Source organism: Photinus pyralis, unplaced genomic scaffold (genome assembly GCF_008802855.1).
Source record: "Photinus pyralis isolate 1611_PpyrPB1 unplaced genomic scaffold, Ppyr1.3 Ppyr1.4_LG1, whole genome shotgun sequence".
NCBI classification, from domain to species: domain Eukaryota; kingdom Metazoa; phylum Arthropoda; class Insecta; order Coleoptera; family Lampyridae; genus Photinus; species Photinus pyralis.
The window spans coordinates 20,842,763-20,869,742 of NW_022170249.1; the positions used below are offsets into that span (position 1 = coordinate 20,842,763).

The following is a 26,980-nucleotide window of genomic DNA, read 5'->3' on the forward strand; positions in this document are numbered from 1 at the left end:
TCCATTATTACGGAAGCGCAAGTTGTTTGTTAGGACAGAGAAGGGTTACTTTTAAAATTATTTCTAAAAAACACATTATTATAATTATATAATAATTAGTGTACAAATAAGAGATTTTCAACTGTTAGTAAAACATGGAAAGCAGAACTTTTCTCAACCGTGATGCAATTTTTCCGGAGAATGTTGTCACGTTACTTTAAAAACGTTTAAGTAGAGTCTTAAACTTGAAGTATGATATATTGGAATAAAATAGGTTTCACAACGAAAAGATGAGATAATACACTTCATTATTGCCAGTAGATAGTGTATCTCGATCGTATAAATAAAATAAAATAAAATAAAATAGAATTTTTTTATTGCACATCATTTCTTACCGATGCAGATGCCAGAAATGTTGTAAGACTCCAAAAATAATCTCATCGATTAAATAGTTTAAGATTTTGAAAATAACTCTAGTATCAAATAGTTTTATTGTTTTCGTACTGCAACTTTTCCATGTGACCTTAGTGTAATATGATATGTAAATTTAATATAGTTGCAGGATGAATTGTTATTTACACCTGAATATGATCTATGTTAGTAACTAACAAAAAATATGATTCATACTCATCAGTTGATTTCGCACAATTTAGTTTTGGAAATTGTCCAAATACACAACCTAAGGAGCATGAATAAAAACAACATAATGCTCAATATTAAAATTTGCAAATTTTGGAAATTTGGTGGCCCAAAATAGAAAGGATACCCCGAGTGGTTACACTTAATACCCCTTACGCACATGCGGTGCAATGTCTGGATAAACATGGTAACTTGTATCGCTATGATGAGCTTGTATGTTTATGTAGGTGACACACGCGGAGGATTCTGGAAACGTTACTGGGATTATGTGATTTTTATAGACATTTTAACGAAAACGTAAAGATGGGGTTAAACCCTTATTTAACATCGCAGCCAAAACAAAAACCGATTTGACGTATAGTGCTTCCAGTGAGTAATATAAGGGCGATCAAGCACATCCTTTAAATAGAGTTCATAAAATCCTGAAAATTTGAGACAGGCAGTGTTTACATTTTTTAACACGTATAAGAATACAATACGTACGTTTGTTTAACGTGATCATGAGAGGGTAAGTTGTTTAAACACCTATTAAAGCGTTCATTAGAGAACGAAATCAAAGCAGACCGGCGTGTAATTATAAAGTATTTACAGGTACTGGTGTAGAGGAGTGGAAACCAGTAATTCATCACATAGACAGCTCATTTGCTATTCATATTATTATATTTGAACGTAAGTTGAGTGAGCAGATTTAATACAATATGACGATAAATGTATCACATTTAGATAAAAAATCATTTAATCAACTTACAGGTCTACTAGGCAATAATACTGGAGGAATTTTCCAATTAAAGTTGCGGGGTAATTAGACCTCTTTCAATTAAAACCGCGCGCGGTTCGCATAAAAGCCGATAGTGACGTATGTATACCGGGCGTTCATCCTAGTCTTCGACGGAAAATTGGTTACAAATTCATTGGCAATTACATCACATGGAAGACCCATATTTTATCCACATCTTCGACTGCTGACCAAAGGGATCCAATCGTTTAGTTGGTCGATGAAGATTTCAGTTTGGTGAACTGATCCCATTACCTACTAATTTCTGGAACTTGAGATATAGATAAGATTTCATGAAGGATTAAATTTAAAGGGTCGAAAAGGGTATGCATAATGCAACCAGGTGTCAAATTCTTGACAGAATAGCTTCCTAGCTGAAACCAAAAATTGCCAACATATGTACGCACTTACAGACGGGAAAAATTTATTCTTTAAAGGTTGCTTAAAATGATCTAAAACGTCAACATTTGATGAAATTTCGCATTGTACCTAGCTCATGCTATGAAGAGAAAACCGTCAGCATTTTGTTTGCTTTTATTAGAGGGACCTACCATCCAAATTTCGTTAAAATTGCTCCATAAATAAGAAAGTTGGATGTTGCACATGCGCAACACTATTTTTTGCGCATGCATTTTGTTAGCTTTTATTAAAAGGACCTACCATCTAAATTTCGTTAAAATTGTTCCATAAATAAGAAAGTTGCATTTCTGCGCATGCGCAACACGATTTTTGCGCATGCATTTTGTTTGCTTTTATTAGAGGGACCTACCATCCAATTTTCGTTAAAATTGCTCCATAAATAAGAAAGTTGGATGTTGCACATGCGCAACTCAATTTTTTGCGCATGCATTTTGTTTTCTTTTATTAGGAGGACCTACCATCCAAATTTCGTTTTAATTGTTCCATAAATAAGAAAATTGCATTTCTGCGCATGCGCAACACGATTTTTGCGCATGAATTTTGTTTGCTTTTATTAAAGGGACTTACCATAGAAATTTCGTTTAAATTGCTTCAGAAACAAGATCGTTGCGTTTTGCACATATGCAACACAATTTTTTGACTTTGACAATTTTTTTCTCCGTTTTTTGATAATATAACCCGGCCCAATTTTTTGTAGGTTGTACACAGGAAAATAAGGTCTTCCAAATAATAGAATAAAAATTTTAGGTTGCTATTTGAAAAAAAAAGTTCGATGCCGTTACGGCGCTCCAAAATTTTTTTTCAAAAATCCGGCCCGTTATTTTTCTGTTCGGTATGCCTAAAACATATATACAAAATTTCAACAAAATCCGTCGAGCCGTTTTCTCAGAAATTTGCCAACAAACGTACGTACGTACATACGTACGTACGTACATACAGACGGAAAAAAATTTTATTCTTTAAAAGTTGCTTAAAATGGTCTAAAACGTCGACATTTGATGAAATTTTGAAATGTTCAAAAAACGGCTATCGCAATAGCTACCTAGCACATGTTAGGAAGCTAATAACATGTGAATTCCCTGGAAGCGGCAAGCCTGGAAGGCACTTGGTTTCCGGATGTGACTCATTATTATCACTCTGCAACGTGTATAGGTATCCATTGAATTTAATAAATGTCATTATCTATTAACGTCCAATTACTGCTGAAAAGAAGATGCGCAAATGAGGTGCTTGTTTGAGTCTTTTTCTCACTCTTCAGTAGTATATATATATATTTTTTCCTTCCTTTCCTGAACGCGGTCGGTGGTTCCGATTAATTTAACTGAATAAACAAAATGAGATGAAAAGGATAACGCGCGTCAAAAGGTTCAATACATACGGGGAGTTTAATGGAACTTAAATCCAAATGCACACAAACAAATATTCCATTTGTCCGCTTTGGATTGTTGGAAAATGACCTATTCCACCGCTCTGTTCGGTACTGGTGAATAAGGTAAAAAATGTGTAAAACTCCAATACATAGGTGAAGTTCTGCATTCACGTAAATGGAATTTTCTTTTACCTTCGGGTTATACGGTAACGAAATTAATTAGCGATGACAGCCATTCGCGTATAAATAACCTAATTGTAACCGCTAATTACTATTGCAAACATTTTGAATGTGTGCCAAAGTGAAACATCTAATATAAAATATTAAAAGGCTCTTTAGATAAAGTACGATATGCATTTACGAATTGGAACACTAAGGGGGGGGGGGGGGGAGAAGTTGCAATTGCACCCCTTACGGTTTTTTGCGAGTAGGAATTTCAGTTCTAAAATCAGAAGTGCTAAAACTGCCACTGCATTCTATTATATTTTGAACTGCAATTAATTACATACGCTCCATGTTAACTATTGTAGAGTAAATCAAAACAATGGTTGCGTACCGTGGTGGCGGTCTTGTTCTTAATCAATTTAAAAAATAATAGGTACTATCGTTTTCTCTGCCCGTCCGTCATTATGAGGGATGGAATAATATCTGTGGTGCAAGGACGTAGATATCTCCTTATTGTTCCACTATTGACTTGTGTAGTTCGCATTCAGTTATTTTCATGTGCTACAATCGACAGTGACCGTTAAAATGTTATGTGGGGAGGGGTTAACCCGTTAACTGATTTTAAAGGTAACGAAACTGCTTATTGAATTTAACCGAACACATGGAAAGAAACGGACGTTTGACGTTCTGTCTCTCTGGCGTCCGAATGTAAACTATAATTTTGGATGGTAGATTCTTATAATCTTTTTCTCCTCCTTTGATTCTCAACCCCCGGGGTTGGTTTGTGGCAGTCCATATATCTCTCGGTCCCCCATCAGTCTTTTAATCTCTCGTACTTCTGACAGCCCAGCTCCTGCGCGAGTTGTGTCACATAATCCGTCCTGGATTCGCAGTCCTTTCCAAGATGGTACCCAACAAACTGTTGTGTCTCAAAATGTGCCCTATCCAATTATTTTGAGCAGGGCTGATTCCATCCTCATTCTTCTCAACACTTCACGGTTCGTTAACCTGTCAATCCATCGTACAACGTATACAAAAAAAGATACAATCAAAAAACCACAATACGAATATCAGACTAAAATCCAATTAATTAAAATTTAGATACCCCAGTAATAAATGGGTTTCTGATTACGATATTGGTAGAAGAAAGAGTAATTAAATTAAAACATATGGCGTATCCTAAAAAGGAACCTGTTAACCATATAAGGAATCCTATGAAAATAACTTTACCTCAAAAAGATATAACAAAACTCCATTCACGTAAATAAATACGTTTAAATAAATATTGATACATTTAGCTTGTTGCCTTTTCAATATGAGATTTCCACATTTTCCGCAAAATAAGAAACTGCCATTTCAACGCCAAAAGAAATAGTGATATTCCTACAATCCCAATGGTACCAACTCTTTCTAACACACTAAAAGTGCATTCAGTCACAGTTACTCAAACTACATTTAACAAAACAACGAAACGGTACACTCTGTATTTTACTCTAACCTCTTTAAGCATCCAGAACAAAATATCCTACTTTACTGCAAACCCTTTTCTGCGTCTATAAATGCAACTTAAGTTTATCTTTCTACAGACTTTTTTCAGGTGCGAGTCTAAGAGTAAGAATGGCATATCGTGTTCTTCTTCTTCTAAAATCATACTGTTCTTCTGTTAGTACAGCTGTGATTTTAGGTTCTAATCTTCGGTAAATAATTAATGTTAAAATTGTTGAGGCGTGAGAGACCAAGCCAAGGGTGCGATATTGTCCATATTTCTTAGCCGAGTTCTTCACATTTCGTAAAATTTGGTGGTATGATTCCAGTTCTGTATATAGAGCTGATTGGTTGGTATTGTTTTATCACCCGCAGTCTGAATCAGTTCTGCGGGAACATTATCTCTTATCTTCAGTGCTAAATCAAATTTTTCTATTAAAATCACATCACCTATGTCTCGTCCAGACGATTCATTTTGCCTTTGTGAGTACTCTCCTCCGACAAACCGTTTTCGAGATATTCGCTCTTAAAGTTTTGACATTACCAATGAATATCTTCTAGACGCCCCTTTCGCTTTGTGTGAGGACTCTCCTCCAACAATCCGCTCTTGAAATGTAAGGAATAATAACCGATTACGATATGGGGCCGAGTCAGAGGCCTATGGTTGGTAGAAATTGATTCGTTTCATTGAGACTTTTCATTAGAGTACCATGAAGGATATAAACAGCCTCTTCTCTCCTAGCAAGGAGTAAGAAAGAAGGGTGGTAGTTGGTAGAAAACAGTTTCTTTTGTGGAGACCTTTCATTAGAATACCATGAAGGGCGCTTTTCAGTTTTAGTTTCAGCCTAGGTTTCACTCAAATGAGAGTTCTTGTGAACAAATTTACCAGAACCAATTACGCTGTATTGAATTCCCAAACTTCCGGATGGCGAATTTTGTATAAGCGAAAACAAGTTAGTTTTCTTCGAGCCCCCAGCCTTATGGACAGGTCGCTGGATACCATATTAAATATATTGTCTTTAATGTCATTATACAAACTTACTTCACTTAGCTCCAACTAGCCTTACAACGTGTTTCCCTTGATGCGTTACATGAAGGCATGAAATCCTTGAATCTAGAGTAAACTACTATTCCAGACATTAATTGTAATTATCATCCTCACTTTTCATGTGAAAAACGTCAAGTGAAGGGTTTAGTACACAATTAATGTTTTATTCTCATATTAAATATTCAGAGTACTACACTCTTCCTGTCGATATTAGCTGGATGAGAACCACTTCTAGTTTTTTTTTATTTAAATAAACACTACGATTACAAAAAAAATTGTTTCACTAACGATGACCACCTGTCGTGCTCTTACTACCGAATTAATTCATTACGGGATGAAACAAAGTGTATTCGAATAGCGAAAAGTCCTTCCACCAATATTCCACTAAAAATCACATTAATAATCAGCATTAATATGAAATATGTTTCTGGGAATCGTAAAAGTTTTAAATAGCAATTTAGTTTTATATCACAGCATTGTATTAATAAACTCAAAGGTTTAAGCTTACAACAAAGGTGCCGAGCGACTCTTCGCTTTAGTCGCAGCAATTAAATTTTTTTCTATTAAAATAAATACAACCTCTTTTCATTTACATATCGAAAGGACCTTTTTTTGGTCTTCAAATCAAATTTTGTATTCGTCAACCGGTTAACGAGCGTGTCCGCTTTTACAACGGGACCAAAAAACAATGGAGTCGATTATTATTGAAGGAAAGGCAATTTAAAAATCTTGAGTAAGTGCTAAATTTGTCGTATAATAACGGACCATAAAATCGGTATAACCACACACGGCGATTTAATGAAAAGGTCAAACATTGAAAATTTTAAATAGAAAATAATACAAAGTTTGACGTGCATGTGAATAATGTTCTTGCAAACGAGACCACTGCAATCATCTTCGTAGATTGTATACAAAGAATAGGTTTTTTATGTCCCTGAGTAGATATGGTGCTCATTAACGTGTATGTGCTAACAAGGTTCGGGATACTTAATCCAACAAGCAAGATGGGTGTTAAGTAGTTGGTACCAGAAGTTCATAATTAAATAATATACAATGACCCAAAGGATATCGACTTGATTCCTTTCAAATTAACGCATCAAGTAGCTCATGTGACTTCATTTACAGTGTAAATAATTTCGTCTTCCACATATCACCTTCTCAAATTCTATGGAGGTCATCTCTTCAGGTTTCATTAATTTATATTTTACATATTGGATTGGGTCCTACCTTACTTTTGAATGTTTGTTGTTAACTTCTGCTTCTTTTAACAGGGTTTTGCTTACGTAGGTACGTCAAGTTGGCCTTCGATCTTTCAAAATACTCGGCACCATGTACCACCTTTGGCTTTCATATTACACCCCCTTGCTTTAAGAGATAATCATCCTCGTGATGTATCTGAAACCTCAAACTTAACGTGCACGTTACCTATCAAACAACGATATTTTGCGTTATTTAGTATGGACAAAATAACGTATTTTACAGATAACCTGCACGTTAAGTTTAACGTTAATGGTACATCACAGGGCTGAATATGGTTCTCACAATAATCCGAAACATAAGTTCATAATTCTTGCGAGTTGCGAGGGTACAGGAAAGTACTACGAGGTATAGTGACTCAAAACCAGAAGGGTATACAATAAATAAAATACATTACAGTACATTGAAAGTACAAAGGTTGTGGAAAATGGAGGAGCAGCTTGATAAACGAGTTTGGGATTTGCCAATATATTGGAAATATACTCATCAGGTCCGAAAAATGTTATATTTACATCACTTTTGGTAACGTGAACACTTAAGTGTTTTTAGTGTGAGCACACCTAACGCCAAATGGTCCCAGCTTAATACGAGAGAGTGTGGCGAAACACATTATTTTAATGCATCAACTTTTGGACGTTAGAAACTTTTCATAATACTATTTTAAAACTACCTTGTCTAAGAAAAATAAAACTGAAGGAAGCGACACATATGTTTAATGTACGCGCAAATGTATAATCACACATTTGTCCTTTGGCAAAAAGTAAAAGCGTTAATATGCATTATTCAATGGGCTAACTTTAGCATATAAATAACTATCAAACGGCAATACATTTAATTTATTCTATGATTTCTGTTACAATACGTAAGAAAAACATAAAAATTTTATGATCATTCTATTGATTAATAAATTTTGATTACGCAAGCAGTTCTTAATCATTCAAACTAATTCAAATTGCTTGGAATTGCAATCATTTTTTGGATTGAACTATATAATTACAGATGGAAACCTCAATCCACCGCAACTGTCATGAGAAGGCGATCTCTTACCTGGCTTTTGAGTCCGGTTTCATTTTTAATAGATCGTTCGATTAAGAAGATAATGAAATGATTCGGTTTACGTTAGAAACAATTCTAATAAATCAAGCGAATGGGTATTGAAGAAAGTTATCATCACACCTTTATAAATTATGAAATTTTTCCCTCCGAGCTGTAAAAAGTGACACCCTATAGGGACCCTTGTTAATTAGTTTAAACCTGTGTATTTTTTAATGTATATACTTTAAAGAAATGTAATCAAACGTTTTACCTACGGCGAATTGTGTTCATTATAGATTAGTAGCGTTGCATCAAATGGTAAACAAAAATCTGCACGTGCCGCATTTCCACCATACATCCACTGTGGACAATATTATAAGGTTAGTGTTTTTAATTTAGAACGTGTCAACGATACCCATGATAGATGATTTGGTGTGGGCCGTCTATCGTCATAAAAAACGGAATTAATTGTTTCTGAGGTGTGTGTATGTGTGCTATAGTTGTTGTTCTGCGCTGGGATTCCGATTAATTTCGTTTTGTTTTATTGGAATTATTTAATGTGGGTGTTTTTATTTCTTTTTCGTACAACCGTGTAACATTTAAATAATAGCGATAGCGTTTAATAGAAACATTTCCGAACCCATTTTCTTTAAATTACTCTAAAAGCGAGGAAATTATACCTTTGTTATGCTTGTAACATTGTCGCTTATCACTAATTTAAAATTAATGTTACCGATATGCTTCTGACTAATTCATGAATTTATGTAAATACGCGATAATATGTGCCTCATTCAAGGATGAACAGCGTGGTTTAATTATATTACTTCAGGTGCGTTACCCATTAAATGGTGGTGGTAGTTTCCTCGTTTTTAATTGTCACTGATAAAACCGTTTTTATCGTTTTATATGTGCGACTTAACAACTATGCGGGCGGAAATCGTGTAATGCATCGTTGGCTCTAGGATTACAAATAGTATTTTTTAATATGTAGGTATGTGCAAGATACCAAACATGTATTATTTATTTATATTGATTCTAACTTAATTATTTCAATATATAATATATAAGGTACATGAGTCCTTTGATAATTTATATATCGGTAGACATTACCGATATATAAATTATCAAATGGCTCATGTACCTACTCCTATGGAACTTTTTGGTTACGATAAGAAATTGTCCCTCCCCAACAGCAACTGCGTCTAAGTATTTACATTTGGTACCTATCTATTATATTTCTGACACTTTAGTGCACTGTAAGGAAACGTAAGATGCAAGGGAACAAAAGAAACGCTACTATTTATGGTATGGTCCTGTCAACGTGGTGGGAATTGATCATAACGACTTCTGATGCTTTTGTTCTTTATTTACATGCTTTACCATAAAATTGATCGCAGAACCACTAATTGTTACTTAGTCGATTCTGCTTTAATAATCGACGCTGAAGCTTGAAAGTCAGGCCACTGATTCTGTTTTAGGAAATAGTATATTACGTAACGAGTGTTGAAAGCGATACTTTTCACACGAGTGTGAAAAGTGGCTTTCAAACGAGTCATGTACACTATTTTTCCTACGACTCTCCATACAACCAAAAATCTACTTACATAATGAAACAAAAGTTATTTTATTTCGAACCAACTACTAAAACTATCTAAAAATACGAAATAGATTCAATTTCTCTTTAACGAACTATTGTTTTAATTACTTTAGCAAAGAGGTACCTGTCGTTTGGAGCTTCTGCAAGAAATTTACTAATATTATTAGACGTACGCTACTTTTCATACCTCAGCCGCAATTTAGTTGATAGTAATTCGAGTGTAGTGGATTTTGCCTCTTCCCTGATGTTGGGTGGAGTACACTCTACATCCATGGAAGAATCACTTTTCGCCATTAAAATTAAGTAAGGAATTAAACGCGTAGCACAAGGGAATAAACTCAAGAATAAACTAATCGCAATTTTAGAGTTTGACGTATGCTTACTACGTTGATGTTACAAGAAGATTAGACTACTACGAAAACAAAACGTAACATGCGATTTGCTTTCTAATATATGGTAGATCTTATGAGAAAGCAAATCACACGGGTGCGTTTTGTTTTCCGTTACATTTTGCCATAAGTGAGCGAAATTGTCAATTTTCAAGTAAACATAATTGTACGACATATGTCATTTTCAATGAAAGTCGTAGGAAAATACTTTCTTCGTTGCCGTTGTATTAATAAAAGGAATTGAGAAAAGCGTAACGCACAGTTCCCCATTGGGTCTTTACTAGAAATAGTGTGGATCTTCCACCCAGTAAAGCCCTTCTCCTCCCAATTCCTGATCCAAACTAGGAGTCAGCTAGAATCGCGAAGTATGCTTCCTCTATTTTTATATATTATTCACATGTGTTCCGCCTATCTTCACTCTCTAACATTATCCCAATTATATTGCTGTGTTTATTTCATCCAGCAGGATGAAATCTTCGGAAATTCTAATTAAGATGGACAAAAGCGGTCTCCTTTTTGTATAATTAATTTTCGAAATTAAATTTTATTAATTTGTCGTTGGTCTATGTGACGGCATTGAGATTATTATGTCATACGGGAAAGCGATCAAGGTTGTTTTTGTTTACATTTTATTTTATTTAAACGTAGAAAATTGTTGGGTCTTTATCTGTTATCAAATGTGAATTTTTAAGTTAATAGATAGGTAGATGTGATTTATCGCAAGAGAGATGAAATTTTATTTTTCCTAGAATTTAAGTTTGAATTTATCTCTTAATGTTTGCGAACAAATTGATTTAGAAAAATTACCCACTTCTATTTTCTTGGCCTAATAACGTTCGTTAATAGGATAGTTTTGATTCTCTCTTTGTTGTCAACTTTGTATGTTGTAATTTTTATTATCGGAAGAAGGGTTTCGCCGTAAATAAGACGTTAACAAGCAAAGCGTCGCTTTTTGCCACAGTCAACGCAGAACTAAGTTTCTTGGAAAATTTAAATCAGATTTTTGCTATGTTCAGCACCGTACGGTTCGTTGAAGATTTTTTTCCCTTCTTGCGAGTTCCATTGGTTGATTATTTGTTTTGAAGCCACCGCCAGTATCGAAAACCTTTTTACTTGTTCTTATAATTAAAGAAAAACCAGAAAGTTCCGAAAACTTACGAAGATATGCCAGAAAAACCGAAACTTGCTGACTCAAGTCGGCGTCGACCACACCTTAGTGACGCACTTTACTGAAGGTCCAAACTTCCAAAACTGCCGCAACACAAACCTGCCGCAACTCGGCTTGCCACTCCGTAAAACGGAAACTCCACCAACTTCCAAAACTGGCTGGCCTCTACACAATCCAAACTACTGCGGTAACTCGCCGAAGCGAAAACAAACAAACTTCACTCAACTCAAAAACTGCCCTAACTGGCAACAAACTGACGATAAAAACTTCAAAACTCCCAAAACAAAACTTCAAACTTCAACAAAATGCTGATTTCAATCTCAAACAAACGTAGTTCTGCGTTAACTATGGCAAAAAGCGATTTAAATTTCAAACAAACGTAATTCTGCGTTAACTGTGGCAAAAAGCCCTTCCTCTTCTCAGTCCGTTCTATTTAAGGTGGAAACCCTTCTTCCAAAATTACAAATTAAAACAGCCAATGATAAGCAGTTGACAACAGAAAATTTCCCCACTAACGTAAGTTAAGCTAGAGGTAGAAATTATTTTTAGAATCAATTTTTAACCGACATTAAGAGATAAAACAAAGCTTAAAATGCTAGGAAAAATAGAATTTTCTATCTTTTAAATACAATGAAATGGCGATAAATAACGTCCACCTGTCAATTAAATTAAGCGTTTACAATGATAACAGAATAAAAGAGATATAAAATTCTCAGAAATCTAAGTTAAATAAAATCAAAAATGAGATTAAAATGTAAACAATACAAACCTTGACCTCTTTTTCGTAACAATAATTTCTGTTGATGTACTTAACGAACGATACAAAACAAAAATTTAGGTTAAGAAAATAATTACATTGAAACCGCCCTTCTCCATTCTAGTTAAGAATCCCAAAATTTCGTCCTGCCAGACAAAATAACACAGCAATATACGGGCCCACTCTATACGGCACAGGAAATTAATCAATGACTGCAATTACACCACCGTTAGTCTTACCAACTGTGACAGTGACACCATAGAATTCCGTGTGCATTACCGGTGTAGGGGCATATCGTTGGGTCGTAACACCAAAACTGCATACTGTTTTTTACTGGTGGATATCCGCAAATGCTTCCTTCTATTCGACGATTTCACTATAGGATTTTAAATTGGCATTGCTTTTTCTCAAAACATCGCATAAACGGTCAGCTAGCTCAAGGATGTGTTGTTAGTTCGTAGGGCATAAAAATCTTCCGAGCTTCCTCGTAACTTACCATAAGATTGAGCGCCACCCGAAACTGGGAACTAAGCATAAAATACAATGATTGCAATTTCCCTCAACAAAATAATTCTCAAGGATTCGTCAGTTATTACCAAACGACTTACTACACAATTACACTTGATATCCCTTTTATTATTAGGAAATAAATACGGGAAAAATTAAAAGTTAAATCGGCTCAAGCTTCAAATGGCAAAATCCTGAAGAGAACACACTAGATAACTAGATGGTTAAGGGAAATTGACCGTACCGTACGTATGCATCCACTATGAATTCAATTTATAGCCTCCAAGATGAGAGAAAAGTGTATCTCGATCGAAAACTAATTTGAGATTACACAAAATTCGGTTAATCACCATATAATACAGTCAGTACGGGATAAATAAGGCATTTTCCCTACAAAAGGTGGTGGTAGTAATTTTTTAATATGTTGTTGAGGTATGGGCCTTGAAACAAAGACCATGTTTTCGATCTTAGGGGAAGACCACTCACGCTACCATCTTGGATGAAAAGTACAACAAATTGGTTTTTTTCAAAATAGCTCCCCAGCGGTTCATTTTACGAAAAAAATCCTAATTTTTGTGATTTTTCGATTGTTTCTCGCTATCTCTGACATACCTATAACAATTTTGTAAATTTATTTTTCTCGCTACATCCAAATGATCTGAATCTGCATGAGAACTGCTGAAATTACCAAGCGAAATAGTGGTATATTTTAAAAAATTCCAAGTGGAGGTACCAGATACGAATAAGAGAACCAAATGAACTCCTCTGTTTCGAACGTGTGGTCAAGGTAGCAGAAATTGAAGCGTTGCGTTGAAAATCCCGGCAAATTTTAAAAATGATCTTTTGTTGTGGTTCCAAATTCCGTGTTTCTGGATCGTGTGTATAAGTCCGACCTGTGTAGTCAGAAAACATCCACCTGCTGTTTCTTAACCAAGGAAGTACAATTTTGTCTTATAAACAATGAGTCCACTTCTTAAACAATTTGGATATAGGTGTATTCACGCCCTCTCCACATTAGACACTGAATTTCCGTTTGGCCAAAAATAAATGTAATCTTAAGTATACAAATTGAATTATTAGTGAGCGATTTATATAAATTAACGCTAAACTTTTAATTATGTTGTAAATGCGTCAAGGAAGTTAAAGGGGATTCCATTACAGTATTTTCAGTAAATTCTCTTACTTTATGCTGTCAATTCAAGGCAGTTCACCATTGCCAATGTCAATTCGATTAACACATTATATATATATCACGAAGTCGAAAAATCGTTAATTACATTAAAATTTGAGGCAAATCCAAGCACCGCCCTTCCAAATGCCAATGATCTCTCTGCCAACAATATATGATCAATTACAATGTTTGGCAAAGCTCAAAAGGAATAATTAGTAGGTAGTCAGTTCTCTAATTAGGCCATTGTCTCCATTCTATGAACTTCCAAAATTAATTTACAGCGGCGCAGAGAGAGAGGAAGGCGCGAAGCTTCTTCGTCTGTAAGTAAGCAGTCAAGTCCGAAATAATATATCTTCTACAATCTATAAAAACAGGTGTAGTACATTCTTTAAACTGAAATAATGAAAATACGTTAAAAATAATACTTTACGATCCGTTAACTATAAGATGAATCTCCTCTCTCGCCGTAGGAATACCAAGTTTTATTGTGCCAATACATCACATAAATTGATCGTTTCCTCGGTCATAACGCGCATTTGAATGCTGTGTGGCATCTTAAGATAGTTATATTTGATCTTAAATATTGTTAAAAAAATTTGTCAAATAAAATATGCATAACTCATAAAATAAATAGGCAATGACACGCATTCTTCGCATTTTAATAGTGAAGTAAATTCGATTAAAGTAGGAGGAATGTTAACCGGGCAGGTAATTTCTCTCGCCCGATTATCTTAAAATCTAATCTAACAAGAATAATAAATTTACTAATGGTAATATACGACTTTGTAAATTCTATTAGGTAATATAATAAACTAAGCAAGTTAATTACCGTTTATAATGATATTAAAATATATTCGGCGATGACATTTTCGATAAGGTTTTAGTAATTATTAACCTCTTATTCAATCTATTGAGGTACGATAACAATCATCAACAAGGATCAGATCACTTGACTTTTAACAATGGAGATGTGTAACCTCGTGTTTACGTAAAAAGATAAAAGGGCACCCTCAAGGTGCGAGAGTGTGGACCCCAACTACGCCAGACCCCTACGTTCAACAATAGGTTACTATTCAATACGATGTTTACATGCATTGTCACTTTACAATAACATAATATGATGGCATAATACCGTAACATGCCGGTAGTTCTTTTATAATTGGCCTGATTATTACGCCTCGTCACCTTTCCAAACGATTCTGCGGTTATTATATATACGAAAAACTTGTACGTTTATATTATATTTAAAGCCGAATATGGGGAAATATCGGTTAATAAGCGCATTTCTGTTGCGATCCATTTGTTTCTCATGAAGATTAACGATTTTATTTACATTATTTTATAGGGGTTCGCCAAAGGGCAATGAGTCGTTTAACATAAATGACATGAAATTATTATAATTGAAGGGAAACCAAATTGACGATTTTTACAACTTTACGTTTGTAACTGTTTGACGGTTTCGTCAAATTCCCACTCCCTTCTCTTTTGGGGAAGTAGTTTAAATGTAGTAAGGGAGTAACAAAATAACTGACATTTCTTAACCGTTGTTCACTGTAAAATTTTCCTCATAAGATTCTGGTGGTTTTGGGGACATTAAATTGGCGCTTTGTTGCTTATTAATTATTATTCGTACTGCTTTGTAAAAATCATTTACGATTCATTCATCTACTGTTCTTGCTTTGGATTTATAACTTTACTTGACTGTCTAAATTGTTTGATCGAAATCCATCAAACTTTGGGGGATACGCTGATGATTTTTATACAGGGTGAGATTTTTTTCATTTTCACTATGGGAATCTCGTAAACAAGATATACAAAGTCGCGTATGGAAAAGTTAAGTAAAATTATATGTCGATAAATTTCTCCTTTCAAAGTTTTCTTGTATCTCGATCTAAAAATAGCGAAGATATGACCAAAAAAAGACTTCGTCATTAGTAGAGCCATAAGAAACTTGAAAAGGGAAAATCAGCATAAAATTTTGCATTACTTTGCTAAAAATTAAAAAAAACCACCCTGTATACACAAACTTACCACAAGACATAACAAAATCGCCCAGTGCAATTTTAAAAAAAATGTTATTCATACGACTTTCAGAAACGGAATAATTTATGTTTCAGCGATAGGCTTGTTTCAGTTGACCAAGTTTTATACCAACAAAACGGTCCTGTGACCTGTAGTAATAAACAATCTACAATTAACTTAAATAAGAATATCTAAACATTTTTAGGTAAATATCTATAAATATTTCTGATGATTCAACACCTTTTGGTAAATCAATTGAATTTGTATAGTGGGAAATTTATATGGGGTGTAACAAACTTCTTAAGAGCGATATATTATTGACATATTTTATATATTCTTCACCAAAAATTGTCTTGAAACCTTCATTTTCCCGCCTACTTTCTGTCAGGAAATTTTGGTTTCCATGACAGAGGCAGTACAGACTACGTTTCCTGGCGCTTGTCACTTTACTGGCCGCACCTGTCACTTTACCGGCCGCACCGTCACTTTACCGGCCGGTGTGACATTGCTAAATGTCTATAATGACTACTGTCATCATTGACAGATTGACATTAATCATTAAAAATTGAAATGTTAAAATACGATTTCGGGTAAAATTTAATACTCGGAAATTAAAGTACTCGGCCCCAAAGGGGCCTCGTATTTCAATAATTCCTCGCCAGCAATGTGACATTTTCCTGACTTTTATAATAATATTAATAATAATTTATTGTCCAAACAGACTATCTAGTCTAAATACAGGACAAACTTAAATATTGTTCAATAAAAGCCGCGCAGAAATATAGAAAAATTAACAGAAATTGAACAAAAATAATTATAATGATAGATTTATAACTGAAGTGAAAGAAAATTGTTAACAGAGTTATACAATAAACAAAATAAAGTCATTACAATATTGGTGAATAAGAGAAATTGTATTAGTGCAATGGCAAAATCAAAAAAAAAGACAAAAATTATTGGATCATACTTATAAGGAATTTTAAATTAGTGTTAAAAATATCAACAGTATCGCATACTGAGTTATAATTATGACACATGCGATAAATTGGCGCATTTGGGAAGAGATTTGTCCTGCAATAGGGTAATTTAAAAGTTAGGAAATGCCTGGAGGAAGAACGAGTCACAGAGAAATTTAAATAATTGTGTAATGTGACACAATCAATTTCATTCCATAATAATTTGTACAAGAACGACACACTTATTCTTTTACGTCTGCTACTTAAGGGTAAAAGGTTGAATCTCTCTAGCAGTAGATTTTGTGGGTAGCCTCTTGTAGGGTAGTATCCATCACAGCGAAATGCTAGGTATTTTAAAAGACGACGTTGTATACTTTCTAGGTATTCTTCGTGTTTTTTAAATGCTGGATTCCATACTAGTACCTACACCATATTCAAGCTTGCTTCGTACAAATGTAGAAAAAAGTAGTACAACAGTTGACAAATTTGCAAAATCTGAACCAATGTGTATAATAAAACCTAAGGCTTTAAAAGATTGCCTAACAATTGTATCAATGTGTAAGCTAAATGTTAGCATGTAATCGAACAGAACCCCTAAATCTTTTGTTTGCGTGTCTCTTTTTAAGGGTGTATTTTGAATTTGATAATTGCATCGGATTAATCCACGCTTGCGTGAAAAAGTGACCACCTTGCATTTATCAATGTTCAGATACAACCTGTTTGCGTTACACCAATTATAAACACTTTCCAAATCGCTTTGAAGGCTCTCACAATCCTTGTGGCTTGTGATTCTAGTGAAAATTTTTAAGTCATCCGCGAACAATAATCTCTGAGATGAAATTACGGAGGGTAAATTGTTAATGAATATTAAAAAGAGAAAGGGACCAAGAGTTGACCCTTGCGGCACTCCTGATGTAGGAATAAATGATTGTGAGTTATGCCCGTTATAGGAAACAAATTGACGTCGGTTAGTTAGATATGATTTCATTAAATGAACAATATATCTAATATAATACTGAAACCATATTCAACAAGCTTGTTTAAAATAATATTATGATCAATTTTATGGAAGGCTTTGCTGAAATCTGTGTAAATAACATCAACTTGCTGTCTATTATCTAGTACTTCTGAACAATATTGCACAAAGCAAGTCAAATTTGTAACAGTTGATCTATTGGGAACGAAACCATGTTGGTAACTAGACAACTGCGTGTTAAATTGTTGATAAAGTTTTTTGTATAGTACTGTTTCAAAAACTTTGGAGAAGTTGCATAAAATAGATATGGGGCGATAATTTTCAACTTTAGATGCCAAACCTGTTTTTAATATCGGGCACATCTTAGCAACTTTCCAAACAGCTGGAAAAGTCCATTGTTTTAAAGATAAGTTAAGCAAAATTGTTAAAGGATATGTTAGAATACAAGAGCAATCTTTAATTAAAAAGGCAGGTATTTGATCAGTTCCGGCGGTCGGTTTGTTTTTTAAGCCTTTTATGCCTTCAATGACTTCCTGCTCAGAGACAGAATTAATATGAATATGAGGGCTGTTGATGTAAACAATATTAATTTTGGCACAGGGGCCTCCTTTTTCATATACACCTGCAAAATATGAACCGAAAATATCAACAATATTTTGTTTTTTTAGGTAAATAACTATTGCCCATTTTCCGTGTGCTTGTACTTGATTATTTAATTTGCTTTGACAAGGGTGATTAATTCTTGAATTTAACGTTGTGTTACGGTCAACCGTCTAACGCAACAGTTAATTAGATTAATTCGAATTTACTCGCTAGCCTCGTTCTTATAGATATGCTTTACTGGAGTATGGCATTTTATGTCAAAAAAATAATTCATAATTAAATTTACAGGTTTTTAACGCATTTTCCAAAAGGAAAATAAACGCTATTGCGCGCACTTTGTCCGTCTGTAGCTCTACTGGTCTTCCAGTTTAAGCTTTTTCGTTGTGGTTTCTTTCTTATACTGTGTAGTACAGCCCAGAGACCAGAACGACAAAAGCTTATTTGGCTTGGTCACTTTCTTCTCGAGTTATTACTGATTCTGTGCGGGGAAAATGCGCGTTTTGTTCGGTCGCGAGTGACCACGTTTTTAACTTGTTTTAATTTAATTTTCTTTACAAGTCGCTTTTTAACTTCGAGGATATCAGCGCCATATCAGGGTATCTATAACTCTCGCCAGGAAAGATTGCCGGTCACAGTACACCTTGTGTCGATTTACAATCTATGTTTTTCTTAAGATGCGAGTGACTTCCCGAATAGGATCGTGCCAATGTTGAACGAAAAGTCTTTCACACGATACTACACCGGAAGTCGCTCACACGTTTAGAAAAACATAGATTGTAGACCGGGATCAAGTGTTCTATGACCGGCAATCTTTCCTGGCGACAGGTTTATTTATTTATTTATTGCCCTACAGGTTTATCTCCCAATTACAGGACAAAGTAACAATAGTAAAGTAAAGTAGTGTACAGTGTAATCTATACTTAAACAAAAAAAGAAAAAAGTTCCAAATTAATAAAATAGATCCTAACATACATAAAGAAAATAACAAAACAGAGGGACATAGTTATTACATTAATTACAGAATAAATTTGAGGCTATCATCGCGTGTATGTCACACATCTGGCAAAATGAAGTTTATCTAACAAACAAAAACATATTTGGCAAAGGAGAACATAGTCAACATAAAAAGGTTAAATTAATTGGCACATTGATATGCTTTTGGGAAAAGCTATCATTATCACTTTTCTGCATTCGGCGGAGCATTAAAATCTCCTCGAGGTCCTTTTCAGTAGTGGTTTGCTATTTAGGAGATACATACTGCATATAGTGGGCTGATTGTACTCTTAGGGCCGCGGCTTCATTAGAGCGGTTTGCAACTACGATAAATATTCTTGAAATATACAGAATGATTAGATTAGCATTTCGAAAATGCTCAATTAAACTAAAAGATTCTTATATTACCGCTATTACAAAGTTACAAATCTAAAATTTTACATGTGAACCTGCAAGAGATATTAGAAAATTTGAAATTTAGATTTTATGAGTAATACTTTAGTTATCCGGAAAATTATGTATAAAAAATAATGGAACTTGAAAATAATCCCGTGACTTATTAAACAAACATCTTTATCGTGCAATTACATGCTCCAAATGCACATTTATTCATAGGTTACCCAGGTATGTTATTGATTATTATTTGCACTTTATGAAGGAAAGCAAACACGTTTTGTCTTGATCTTAATAAACTCGGACTTTAACTAATGAGCCTTTTAAACTAATCCAAACATCCTGAATGCGAAAGCAATTACGATTTTTCTCCTCCGCGATGCGAACAATTTAAAAGCAGCGTTTTACATGTTATGAAAGAATGCAATTCATAAATTTGTTATTGTAGCAATCGAGTGCACCAAATGCTTTTGTAGTTTGCTCGAGGCCTGATAAAGTAACTTGTAAGGATAGATGGCTACAACCGACAGATTAGTTAAGCAGGGTTATTAATGACTATGTTTAACCTTAGCAACCCCACCTCGCAACAATGGCCGAAGTTTTTTTAACGCTAAAATATATACGAGCCCAACTGGTCGCCATACATTACCTCATTGCAATAATTTCGCACCAAACTGCATTCGTTTATCGCAACCTAATGGCACACCATACGGTAAATGCGCTCATCATCATCAAGTGGATAATATTAATTACCGCCCAGCCCAAACAAAAACTACTACTAATCGAGTAGGCGTGGGGATATTTTATTAATTTTTCATTTTTGAAAGTTAAATTAAAGGTGCTGAATGAAGACCAGTCGAAAGTTTTATGCCTCATACCAAATTATTGTTATACTAATTTAACTTCATTTATAGAGGTATAGGACACAGCTTTCTCATACTTTATTCTCTTTTCAGTTATACGAAATTAATGACGACCCAAAAAGGAAAGAGTTCCTCGATGATCTCTTCTCATTTATGCAAAAACGAGGTGAGTACATTTACGATTGTTCTATTTTATACTTAATTACGTTACACGATTACAGTTTTTTGCTTCTTATTTACTAGCAACGATATCTAAACAGCAGAACTTTTTCAACCATCAATTTTTTCACTAAAATGTATACATGACACAATAAATGAGGTTTCATTCTACCGCAAGAAAAGCTGCTATAAACCTTGCCGTTCAATTACTATTAAAAGCGTTCCCAATAATTTGGTACATCTTTTATACCAAACATGAGCTTTTCCACTACAACTTCCCCATGAAGGAAGCCCTAATTATATGCTCAAAAAACGGTATCGAACGTATCAAAATTTTTACGCTGAATTCTCTTATCTCAGAAAACATTTTTCTACGAAAAACACTGAGTTGTTGCCTATTACAACGCATTTATATCGCTAATAAATTAAATCATCTTTTTAAGAAAAGTGATAAAAGTGCCCGTAAATTAAATCAGAAGTGTCACTTAAACGATAATATAACAAAGCAAAATTGATAACAAAAGAACCGATAAATTGACCTACATTTAACAATTTTAGGAATTAATCTTTAAAAGAAAAAACAATCCACTTGGATACAACTAGAAACGAAATAATCGTTTTGTATTTAAACGTAAAGAACCCAACAGAATAATTAAATAATTTAAGAAGAAAAATTTCACTAACAGTTAATGACTCGTCAGTAATTCAAGCGTCAACGTCCACATTAACATTGTTTACATAGCAATGTATTGTGCAGATGGTCGTTACGTAGAGAAAAATTTTTTGGAAGCTTGTACGATATAGTTCGGACGTTGAAAATTAAAGAAAAGCGTCCTGGCACATGTTGCGACAGTTCGCCATCATGTGGTGAAATTACTGAATTTCCATTAAATTCAATTTAAGTTTGGATTACCTTTAAGTTTGGGTTACATTTTTGAAGGTTGTACTATGGAGAAAATTAAAAAACGTCATTTTTTTAAATTGACTTACTGTCGAAACATGTAGCAACTAATGGTGGGTTTATACAATATTATCATTAGTTCACTATCAAAAATCATTAAGAAATAGCCAATAGAAACAAAGGTTTATTGTGCGTTGCTAACCAACAAAACCATCCTAAGCTTAGTGCACTAATGGTAATGATTGTATAAACCCACCATAACACAACTCTTTAATTTTTTTAAGTAAGTATTAAACGAGTACGGGGGAGGTTTAGACTCTTTTTACTTTTCAATTTAATTCAACTCCATTTGGAGTATGTATCAGAATGGACCTAATCAACTGCAATTTCTCCAAATATCTTCTTTACTAATATCATGTTGAATGCGACTTCGGTCTTAAAATTATCGCAAAAATAATAACAATTAATTGAATTTTCGAAGTCGTACCAAAAAAAAAGGATTAAACATAATTATTACAATCACGCCAGCCCGTAATAATATTTCTAAAAACGGTAATAATATCCTTCAGTTTAATAGTAAGCTAATAACGCCAACAATAAATTATATGCGGTGCATTGGCAGACACCAACTGGTATAAAAATATCTAGACGGAAAATTGTCCTAATTATATCGTGACCCAAAGGAATCGTGCCGTTATTAAAATTATTAAAATACTAGTAATGTAATATTATTCGAGTTGTTTGCATTTCTCAGAAAAACAGGATCGCGCCCGAACTGCAACTGTTTACAATGCATGGGCGTGCATTTACTGACGGCATATTCGATTTAATTCGACATATGGATAGCTTCAAAGGGATGCGCCGGTAAATGGCATTTAATAGTACGTAACACTTACTGTTGGGTATAGACAAGTCGTAAACAATAAATATAATGAAAGGTTAATTGCGAAAACCAACTGTACGCCACTGAAATATGCATTGTGCAGATTTGCACGCGAAGTTTTCAAACACGATACCTTCACCTCTTGAAGGTGTTTATATTTGAAAAGCTTAAAAATTGAAGAGGACAGTTTACAGAAGACTATTGATACGAAAATCTCGGGATGGATTGAGAAATGAGGCCTAATGTCATGTTACACGCTCCTCATCTAGAAAAATTACTAGAATTAAACTTTTACCCGGTCATTATTAGATGATTATCGCATTACCTTTAAAAAAAGGTACAGGGCTACTGTTTAATTCAGTAAAATCATCTACATCACAGTGACTAGCAGTAAACATGGTGATTAAGCAGAAGTGGATGCGAGCGAGAGAGAGCCTAATTTAATTATAAGCAGGGTGAGGTAGTTTGAGGGTTGTTAATGCCAACATGCCCAATTTTAAACCGGATACAATAGAGACTAATAAATTATAAACAAACTTTCATTTGAATAGTTTGGGACAACAAAAAATGACATTTGGAAATTGATTTTGCCATCCGTACTTAAAGTAAGTCGAATGTGGGCAGTTGACCTTCGTTTTTGTGACACTATTTATCTTAAGGATTTATTCGGAAATCGACATTTCGAAGAAAATATCCTTAACAGCCCTTTTCACCGTGGGGGGCGCAATGACGTCACGTGCTTTTAAAGCTTGTATTCATCGGAAATTACACATTTTATGGTATTCTATTCTACTTGGAATCGGGGTAGGTAATAATTTTTGAGATTATCTTTAAAAGGACGGAAACAATGTAAAATTTGTTGACAGATTTTCTAAAAGGGTATATTGAGACATTCATGCTTCGATAATTCGCCGTTTTGTTTTCTAGAAGGCGATTGTGAAGTAAAAGTTAATCTTCGTAATTTTGCGTTAACAAATTCTCGAGCTGATTTACGAGACATTTTGTTCTATACTTATGCCAAAATCCAAACTGCAATTTGAAAATTCTGAATGCAATAATAAATTATAAGTAGGTTGATATCTGTCACTAAACGAATTACTGAAATTGTCTTCAATTGCAATACGTATGGTAGGTTTCCATGACAAAACAGGTGACAGAAGTTTTTTGAAGCATTCGACTTTTTTTATCTTCGTACACTGTAGCTTTAAGGCCAGCGTTCACTTACGCGCCAAGGAGCGCGGTGTGGCGTATGAAATCATAAGCGAAAAAAGCGCTTCATCGCGCCTCGCGTAAGTGAGCGTCGGCTTTTAGGACAATTTTCTTTTAATTGCATTATGGCAGCAATTTGTTCACTTTTGAAAATAAATAGGTGTTTCACTAAAACTAAAAATTTGGTTCCCACTATACCAAAACTACGTCCACGAAATTGAGCGCGTCCAACGCTTTTAAAATACCTATGCTACCGAGAAGATGGATGTTATCCCCCAAGAGGTTTCTCTCAGTCGACTATGTGTGCGCGGTTTGAACTTCTACCTCTTAGTACCAGAAGAAAGCGGTATGTGTTACCTTTCTCTACAAACTTTTGTCCAATGTTATCGATTGCCCCTCTTTACTAAACAAAATCAGGTTCCGCGTTCCAAGATTGTCGTCAAGATGCACAGCAACATTCAACCCGTTTAGATGCAGAACTGCTGCGTTACAGAGACCACCAGTTCATTTAGTGTGCTCACTAGTGAACGAATTACCTTCCACCACGGATATATTCAATATTACTTTAAACGAACTGTTACAATTCGTTGAATGAAATTTAGTTGTATCAGAGTTGAATTTTTAGATTTTTTGTTTTTTTTTGGTTTTTTTTCTTGAATAGTTAACGGATCGCAATAACTTTAAGATTTCTTTTTTAGATATTGTCGTGTTGTAGAGTACTTACTTGTTTGGACAATAAATATTATTATTATTATTATTAAAACAGGATAAAATATTAATTGATTTTAGGATCAACTAAGTAATTCTTATGGTCATAGTTATACATTTTGAACAAATTTTCGAAACTTAATTGTGACTAATCGCAAATAGATAGGAGAATGGAATGAAGTAGTTTCGCTATGTTGTTGTTTTCTCTCTTTAATTTTCTAAAAATTTGTTCAAAATTCTATAAAAAAATCTTTACGTGTCCTGTAACGGCTTAGTTACATTTACAGGCATTGAAGACCTCACATGCATAAAATAATTTTTAATCTACGGCACTGGTAAAAATTGTACTGTAACAATTAATTTTTTGTCATGAAATTTTATACCCACGGCTGGCTCAGTAATAAATAAACTTCTAATTACCTATTCTTACCTTGCGGAAAGTTACTTCTTTATTTCCCCTTATAATCTGGAAATCAAAACTGATGCTCTGGTTTGATCACTCAAATAAATACTCATGTAAAGTGTATGGTAGAACGCCTTGTGTAGTACAAATGGACCTTTTGTATCGGCTCACGCCTGGCAAATTTGACAATAGTATTTATTCTGATATTGCAATTAATCGTTTTTAAACTTTTTACCGGTTGCCGTTTAATCCAAAGTGTTATTATCGTCCCCGTATAAACAACGGGGGCACAAATTTAGTTATTAAACTGTTTTTAACGCGTTTTAAAAAAAAGCGCTTATTTATTCAGTGTGGCTGTTCGATCGGCCCGTCCGTCGGTCGGATGCAAAGGTTTTTCTATATATATATCTCGAAGGAATCATTGTAGAATGCTAGGGTTTGAAGCATTAGCTTTTGGGCATGCAGACTATATTTCAGCGCTAATAACACCTCGATCCGTCGAACAAAACGCACTTAAGTTACCCGACGCATCGAGTACTTGCCAACTTGTTTTTTAATTGTAACTAACCACTCCCTGTACTTTTAACCCCAATGCTTTCGTGGTAAAATTTATTTAAGGGTTGGTTCTCCTTTAAATGTGACAGACGGTCTTTAAATGTTTGTGCCTAAAGATAAATAAAGCATAAAAACTTTGCATTGAGGTACCAATTTGTGTCAAACCTACTTTATTTTGGTTAAAAAATACGCGCACAATTTTTACTGTTATTTCATACTTAATTGTTACACCCAGTACAACAATATCCCATGTGCGTCTTTCTGACTTTAAATAATTCTGGCTTCTGCCTATACTTTTTTATCGCATTTTGCAAAAGGAAAATGAACGCTATTGTCCGCACTTTGTCCGTCTGTCTGTCCGTCTGCGCTACTAGTCCTTCAGCTTAAGCTTTTTCGTTGTGGTTTCTTTCTTATACGATATACAGCCCCGAGACCAGAACGACACTTGCGGAGAAAATGTGCTTTCGTCGGTCCAGAGTGACTACGTTTGTAGTAATTGTAGCCAGATCTCAAAAGGGTTCTAAAAATTCGACAATCATGTCATGTCAACTACCAACTAAGACAAAACGCTTGTGAAAAATGTCCTTTTCTCAAAGGGCTATCAACCCCATCTACAAACAGTGTTGACTAATTCGTAATATTGTTCTTATTATAATTCTTATCCACGGAACAATTATGCCAGTGGGCCAGTATAGGAGAAGGTGGGGGATGGAATACAAATGTGGAGATGTTTCGGTTGATTCCAGGAATCAAGGTAATGTAAAGAAGCAATAAAATTCGAGTTGGAGTACTAATTGAACACTTAATTATCACTTAATTAAATACGCTACCTGAACATGATTACTATCTTAAACTCCAAAAATGCAGAAGTTCCAATTAGAGTACTAAATAGGCACTTGTCTGGTTTATGGACACACTTTTAACCTAGAAATGTGATTTTTGCGGAATCTTGAGTATTATCAATTTTGAAGGGAGCTTTTTATGATCTTTAAAGTCCTTCAAAATAAGCAAAAGCACAAATAGAGCACAATTTAAACGCTAAAATGTTTTTTTTTAAATTTTAATGCCGGTTATTACGAAAAATCACCTATAGAAGAGTAGTTATACCTGCTAGGAACTCATTAATAATTAAATAATACACGTGATTAAAATTATGCTGATCTTTGGCACATTTAACCCTGCATTTAACACACTGTATCTTTTAACCCTGCATTTAACACACTGTATCTTTGCATTTGTAATGTTATTTTTCTTTTTCCCTAATATGATACTTTATTAAAAATACAGCGGTTTCCATTTAACATTTGAAAAAAGGGTGGAAAATGTTGAATTTGTATTCAAGGGGACTTATTTCACCTTACTTACTAGGCAAGGTAGCCACTCTTTTTGAAAGTGTAAACGGCACTAGATCGCGTGCGGTAGATCATTAAAAGACTTGAAAATTGGGTAAAATTAATAATTTTTTGATAATTTCTACCTACGACAAACTATCTCCACCCGCCGTACCTTCTGTAAATTAAGGCGGTAAACGTAATTCAATTTCAAAAGCTTTGATACTGTCGGTAAAATATCCAAGTAACGGACCAAGGCTATCT

At 34.3% G+C, this 26,980-nt stretch overlaps 1 protein-coding gene across 8 annotated transcripts in view; it reads left to right on the top strand.

Moving 5' to 3' along the window:
- Window positions 1-26,980, top strand: part of LOC116159245 (protein dead ringer-like) — a 155,198-nt gene that overhangs the window by 76,785 nt on the left and 51,433 nt on the right. For all 8 annotated transcript variants that reach the window (XM_031472197.1, XM_031472194.1, XM_031472196.1 and 5 more), the window contains one exon: window positions 20,661-20,733. In XM_031472197.1, the coding sequence (XP_031328057.1) occupies window positions 20,661-20,733 (73 nt within the window). The remainder of the gene's footprint in view (window positions 1-20,660; window positions 20,734-26,980) is intronic.